The sequence below is a fragment of the Pelmatolapia mariae genome, linkage group LG15 (genome assembly GCF_036321145.2).
Source record: "Pelmatolapia mariae isolate MD_Pm_ZW linkage group LG15, Pm_UMD_F_2, whole genome shotgun sequence".
Taxonomy (NCBI): domain Eukaryota; kingdom Metazoa; phylum Chordata; class Actinopteri; order Cichliformes; family Cichlidae; genus Pelmatolapia; species Pelmatolapia mariae.
This window is the reverse complement of record NC_086240.1, coordinates 18,032,640-18,040,156: the sequence shown is the minus strand read 5'-3', so window position 1 is coordinate 18,040,156 and position 7,517 is coordinate 18,032,640. Positions and strand designations below refer to the sequence as shown.

Here is a 7,517-nt window from a genome sequence, read left to right as displayed (position 1 = left end):
TAGCAGCACCTGGTGACACATTATCCTCTTACTGTAAGGATAAACTCGTTTTTTCACATGACTGCATTAAGTCCTGTGCAAACTTTTGCTCGGTGCTGCGCTAAAAGAATCATTTTTGGTTCCCCTCTTCTTTTGAAGTGTGAATGGAAAAATACAGACTTCAGTTGCCTTTGTATACAGTGGAACGTGGAGCGGGTGGTGTAAATAAATATTTTGTTTTCAAAAGAAAATACAAAGTCAGCAGTTAAGCGCTTCCATTGTTCTCTTAGGTCCACTCTGCTGCTTATTGTTGTTGCTAACTGCTGACTCAGGTTTCACTGCGGCCACTAAAATGATAACGTTTAAATCATCTGGAAAAAGTTTCCCATGTTTCCTGTTCACTCGTCCAGTGTTTCATAGTTCATGTCCATATTTCAGTTACTGCTTAAACAACTCTGAGAGATTTATTGTTACAAAAAAGGAAGAATTTTCTTTATAAAATGAGTAGTTGATTAGTAGAAAACAAATCAGGGACAACTGAAATCAGCCACTTTATTGCTGTCAGCTTCTCAAATGCAGATGTTTGGTGATTTCCTTTGTCTTCTGCAATAATTGGATATGACAAAAAAAATATCATGTTACTTTAGGCTCTCACAAAGCTCTCCTACAAATCTGTCATTACAACTAAAATGATTTATTTGATAAGAACATTATCAGCAGTGAGAAGATTATGTTGCTGCCATCTTTGGCTCGTGGTCCAAACAAATGTTTTTGCACACCACACAGGTCAGAACCTTATTTACAGCAAATTCTAACCATAAAGACTGCATTAGGTTATGATTTTTATTTTTAATGCCTCATATTTGGTGGTGACATGAAAGCAGCTGAGAGTTACGAGTATGGTGAAATACATCAAACGCCAGAGTGTAAGCAAATAGCAAAGAAGCAACAGAATACAAGACACCTCTGCCCATAGGCTGAAAATACGGCTTTATCCCTAAAATTAGCCATAAGGTTAATAACGATATGAATAAATCATCGTCCTGTATAGTGCTGGGCGATATGACGATATATATCGTGTGGACGATAGAAAAGTGTCTATCGTGCCATTTGTCTTCTATCGTTTATATCGTACTAACCCAAATTTTATAAATTATTACATAAAATATATAATTAACCCTTTACAACCGGTCAGAGCAGGCACACTCCGTTTTACCTAACTATTTTTAAACCCAATTTTCTTTTTTTTTTTGCATGTGAAACCGGAGGAGTTGTACTTACATCTTATGCCATTAGCTTGTCCAAAGTCACGGTTTCCTTCCACATATAACTTTGCAAAAATTGCATAAGAAGCACTTGCAGCAACAAAAACATAATATTCCAAACTTGCAGCAACAAAAAGATAATATTCCAGAAACACCCTTTGCCGACGTTCATAAGACTTCCTACGTTGGCATATACGTCAGCGCGAACTATCGCATGTCCGCCATTACCTGCCCGAAACCGAAAGTGACGTCATTTTCGCGAAAGGGCCTTATAAGCCTATGTTGGTGTTTTTAAAAGTCATGTTTGACTTTATGCTTTTCTGTATCGTTTCTGGGATGCTTAGAACTCAAATTACACTGTTGGAAATAGTTTATTTTGATGCATTATAATATTTATTTTAATTTTTCCTGTAGTATATAAAAATTAGTGTATCTCAAAAATAAAACTATGAAGACACTCAAAATAAATTTCTCGTGGTTGGAAACTTTTGTATTTACAGTTTTGAGGGATACACCTCTTAAAAAAATTTTTAACTAGAAATATATGTAAAAAACAAAACAAAAACGATTTTCAATTTTTTTTGTAGTTTATTGCACTACAAGTTTTTGCAATTTATGTAGTTACTATGGACTTAATGCATACATATTATTAAAATTTGGGCTATAACGGTTGTATTGATATATGGAAACTTGAAATACTCCCACAAGTGGCACTACAGCATGTAAAAACATAAAGATAAGCTCTGGCGGACTTGGTTCTATGGTAGGTCTTAAAGGGTTAAATAGCCTGTGGCAAATATATTAGTGTTGTCTTCTCACTATACATGCTCTTAACTTTATGCAAGAAAAAATAAAGTATAAAAAAATGATATTTTTCGCAAAGAAACTCCGTCTCGTGGTTTGTGAGCTGGTGCTGCTTTACGTGCACCCGGATTTGCGACATACTTTACGGTAACTCAAAACAAAGACTGCACCCTCGGCACTCGCTGTTTACAGACTGCGTACTTTCTAGATGACCACAGGTCAGGTCGTATATCGTGATATATATCGTTATCGTGATATAAAATAATTCATATTGTGATAAATATTCTTTCCATATCGCCCAGCACTAGTCCTGTAACTTTCGACTTTATGGAATATAGTATATTAACTTAAACATCACAGCAAAAAACGACAAATTCTGATAGTCCTGTTAGGATAGGTAGGATAAAAGGTAGGATACCTTTTGCCCTATGAGAGCCCGCTCCAGCCTCCCACCATGCTTAATTGGAAAAGCAGTGAAGAAAAAGGATAGACTATCACTAATCACCCCCTTCTCCAGTGGTACAGTCCATTCAGGCTTTAGAAACCATGAGTCAGGTGGTTGAATTTTTTTATCACCTTATAGCTCCCTCACCATCCCCTCTTTGAGTCTGACCTTTTGTAACAGTGAAAAGTTTTCACTCAGAAAACTGCTGCGGTTTGAGATTCACGTGTAACGCAATTCTTGGGAAACTTTCAGCTGTCTTGTGAAATGTTGCAAAGCTGTCTACATTTCTTACTTTTAACATAACAGGAAATCAGTTTGACACCAAGAAAGCTAATACGCGCCTCTCTCACCCCAGCAGCAATCAACTGCAGCTGACTGACAGCAGCTCGCTCCAGTTTTATTGTTTCCTTCAGTGTGTTCTTTACCTTCCTAGACTGAGCCTCAATATTTATGTTCATGCACCCAACTCGGAGTTTATTTCGTTGTGCTGTCTTTGGGTTTAAAATGTCAGCTGATAATATCTGTTTACAAAATCACAAACTTCAATCTAGCTGCGACTCGCTGTCTGCAGGCCCGAGATTTAGTTTACATAAACGCAGCAGAGACCGAATTGATTGCTTAAGAAAAACTTTGTCCACTGTTAATTGCTTAATAACGGATTAATGAAAACGAGTAATTTAACCCGACCTTTCTCCACCTTCCGCAGGAGCGGGAAGAAAAGGTGCGGCTTCAGGCTCAGATCAAGAGACTCTGGGAGGACAACCAGAGACTGCAGGAGGAGTCCCAGACCTCTGCTGCCAAGCTCAAGAAGTTCACCGAGTGGGTCTTCAACACCATCGACATGAACTGACTCCCACCTCCACATTTTAACCTACACGCACGCACACAAATGCGAACATGAGCACACACGCACACACTCTGGATAAAGAGGCAGAGGAGGATCGACACTCACGAGGAAACGGGAGATTGTTGTTGTTGGACTTGAATTATCCTGATGCTGAATCCGTCAACCATCTTCCATTGGCTTCAGCCATCAGTGGGTAATGCTGTCGACCAGTCTCGGTCTCTCCTCGCAGACCCTCTGTTAAACTTAGGAAGATGACACTCAAGAAAATGGGTGTCATTCTCACCTATGAGAGCTGTTGAATTTGTCTTTCTCTCGTGTGACAAAATCTCTTTTCTTAAATTGCCGACAAGGAGAAAGCACTTCACACCCTCCACCTTCTAAAGAAGTCGACTTTGCCTCTTGCGGTTGTTCCAGCGGTGCACGCAAAGAAGCTCCGCCTCCTATCTGTAGATTTTGTTCCACGTGGATATGCTTCTCTTTTTAGGACATTTATTCTTGTTTTTTTAAAATATTTTTTCCCAGCAAGTCTTTTTTTTTTTTTTTTTCTTTTTAAATGATGCCCAGCTGCTCTAAAAGGGGACTCGAGTCCTTTATGCCAAATCTCAGCTGCCACAGGATGGGTGGGGTGGGGTTGCAGAGACACCCAGGTGATCTGAATGAAAGTCTCTTAAAAATGGTCCCGGAAAGTCAAGACGGGTACGGCATCAATCTGCCGGTCCAGCTACTGGAACACAAACGACCGCATGCAAACACGCATACAGAAACGATCAATCTGAATCCACAAGAGCAGAGGACACGTGAGAGGTTTTCACTTGGTTCACACCTGCGTGCCCTCCCCTCAAAGGCTGAAACCACTGGACAGTCGCTCTGGCTGTTCGACCGCAGCCACCCACACGGAAACAGGTCACTCTGCTTCAGCACAGGAGGGATTTGTACAGTTTCTCTTTTTCTTTCTCTCTCTCGATCTCTCTTTCTCTCTTCTGTGTCAGTCAAATCTGGATTACAACATCCTTTCTGTCTTCACAGCACAAACCTGACAGAGGGGGATATTTAAAAGCCATCGGCAAGCGATGCCACTTAAAAAAAAAAAAACAACAAAACAAAAAATACAAAAAAAACCCAGGACTGATCCGTAGTGCTTTGGTCCATCCCAATTATATGTGTCTTAAAAGCAATAGGAAGAAGTCAGGACTCTCTTAAGAGACGCTTAAAGTGGGAAAAGATGATTTGGAGCTTACAAGGCTGCCGATTTGTGCTGCACAAGAGCCTTTATCCTTTCCCACTGAACTGTGAGGGGGGGAAAAGGAAAGTGAGAACTCTAAACGTCATCCCACTGTCTGCAGAGACAGCTGCTGATTAAAAGTGACAGAGACATTAATGAGATGGAAAAGTTGGAATGTTGTTTTTTCCTCCCCCAGGTTTATTTATTTCCTTGTATTATAATCCAATAAATACGTTGTTCTATTCGTATAGTACAACTGACATCAGTGTTTAGTTCCTCAAGACAAACGGTCACTAGCTATATTATTTAAATGGCTTTCTTTCTTAATTCTGGCTAAAGCCTGACTTATATGGTTTTTATTCCGTATTCTGTTGTATTTTGTGGTGCCCAAGCCTGCTGTCGTGTTGCTTACAGTGCCCTCTAGTGGTGACCAGTGGAAATGTCATGATTTGTAAATGTGCTGCCAGTCACTCTGTATTTTTCTAACGCCTCTTCCGCAATCAGTCAGACATCAAACCGTGGAGGCCACACAAACAGGACAGGAGGAATAATCAGAAGCCAGCCTTGAGAGACAATCACAGGTGTATTTTTGATAAAAAAGGAGCAGACCTAAGGTGTGTGTGTCTGTGTGTGAGTGTGTGTGTGTGGATGTTGTGTCTGCAGAGCATCTATAGTTTTCCTCAGGTTCAGTTTATGTCAGGAATGTGAGGAATCAACAGAAATTGCATATGTGGCTATCTGTTAGGAGGGGGCTGCAGTATCAGCTGTACCCGTGTGTGTGTGTGTTGTCATCGTGTGAATGTACATCAGTCAATCCAGCCGTGCCTACAGTCACTTATCTTGGTCATTTACTCCGAGGCAGAGCAGGGACATGCCTTTGAAACAGCACCTGGGGAACAGATAAAAGGGAAAGGCTCTTCTCCTTCATCCTGAAAGATAAGCACACCTGGTACAGTAACACGCACGCACTCACCAGATACGATTTTAATTTGAGTTCACACTCACAGTCGTCGACTCGGCTGAGAGGCTTCATCCTTTCATTTGCTCAGATGCATATTTCTCCTCTTCAGTCAGTCAGGCCAGCCTCCCGACACAGTGACGAGTATTTGTGGAAGTCTGTCTGCGTGTGTGCCTTTGCATTCAATTACTTGAGCCACTGGCCCCTGTAATACAAGTGTGCCGGAAGACAGTTTTTTTTTTTTTTTCTTCCCCCACATCACAAAGCTGCTTACAACACAAGCAAGAGCCACAGCCGGGTGTTTGACACGACAACAGGGGCGTTGAGGTCGAAGCCTAAGCGTGTCCATTTAAACTTGGTGAAAGCCTTAATTCCCCCGCGCTAAAGTTTTTGACTCGCCCCAAGTAAATTTGCATCTCACATTGATGCAATTAGAAGCCCTGCAGCGCACAGCACAAATGATCTCCCAGTCTGAATGTAAAGAGAATATAAACGAGCCTAAAGAAATATGATGTTTACTATAACCGACATGCTCATTAAGCTCTGCAGTTTCGCAGAGACACGAGTGGACTGTTAGCAAAAGTTTTGGTTCTGTTTTAGGAATCTCCCGTCAGTCTGCGTGGACGACAGTTACACCAGTAGATAGTCAACACCAGATTTGGTCTTTTTTTTTTCTTTTTTTTAAACTTTTTTTCAAGCTGGCCAGTTGTGAAAACGAGTCATCCACTAATGTGAAATCCTTGAAATATTAATGAAAAAGGTGAGTCCTCTGGGCGCAAATGGGCCCCTATCCGTAAAGTGTTGACTGTAAATTATATACCATGTACACTGGGTTTCTGTCAAAAACTATACCAGTGATTAAAATGATTAAATTAACTAAAAGCAATGTTTATATTTTATTGTAAAAGCAAAGTGATCAAGGTTAAATTTTTTTTTTTTTTTTTTTTTGTATTTTAAATGAAGTATGGCCAAATGACAGAACGTGCAGTGCAGATGTTTTGCTTGCATCTTTAAAAGTGTGCACCAAGTTGGATGTTAGATTCAGTTTATACTAAGTCAGAAACAAACGTAAGCCGGTCTGGGTTTTCACTCGTATTTGTTACCTTGCAGTGAACGTGGGTTTTCTCTCCTCAGCGTTGTTTTTGCTGCTTCACTGAAGGATATCAGAAATTTGAATGTTCAGATGTTCTTTTCTTTTTTTTTTTCTTTCTTTTTTTTTTTTTTTTTTTTTTTTTTTTGCAATATCTTATTTTTGAGATTCTTTGCACAACAATGTGTTTTACATTAAAGAAAAAAAGCATTGTGTTTACAGGTTTTGGATATAAAAAGGGTGAATTGATGGATTCCTGTGCAACCTTGTCTAGAATGTTGCTCTGTAGTTTTCCCTGCCAATGCAGCTCCTGACAAACAGGTGCTTTATAACTTTATTCCTCAAGCATCACTGATCAGACGAGAGGAGGTCGTATGTTGTGTAAAATGTAGGGATGCTGGGTTTCAGTGATTGAAGCAGGGGAGGAAGGTTTCCCAGAGCTCGGAGACGCAGCCCTGCACTGCTGAGTCTTGATCTGTTTTGTTTGCTCCTGCTGGAAGAACAGATGAAACGGTGAGGTGATCCGCTCTGACTGGAAACAAAGCACACTATTTTAAGAGGACCATACGTTTTAAACAATTGAAAATACTGTTTACATCCCAGATCCATTGTCTTTGTAAAATGTAAAGGTATGAATAAGACATTTGCAGTGATCACAGTATTAAGGTTTCTGAAATAAATAAATAAATAAATGCTGTCGATTTTGTGGTGCTGTCAGTTTATTTGTGTATCGTAGATATTGGAATCCCCTCGCTTGGCTTCATCAGTTATCATTTTCCTCACTGGTGCATACAGTAGTCAGCACATATACACTCATGCCACTTTATTAGGTACACCTGTTCACCTGCATGTGAAAGGAGATGTCTAATCAGTGCATTTAGATATGAAGCTTGTGTGTAATTTCATT

General features: G+C 40.1%; 1 protein-coding gene across 1 annotated transcript in view; it reads left to right on the top strand.

Moving 5' to 3' along the window:
- sipa1l1 (signal-induced proliferation-associated 1 like 1) overlaps nt 1-7,311 on the top strand; it is a 92,866-nt gene extending 85,555 nt beyond the window's left edge. The window contains exon 25 of the mRNA XM_063495253.1: nt 3,200-7,311. Within this exon, the coding sequence (XP_063351323.1) occupies nt 3,200-3,343 (144 nt within the window). The 3' untranslated portion in view covers nt 3,344-7,311. The remainder of the gene's footprint in view (nt 1-3,199) is intronic.
- Nucleotides 7,312-7,517: the final 206 nt, after the last annotated feature.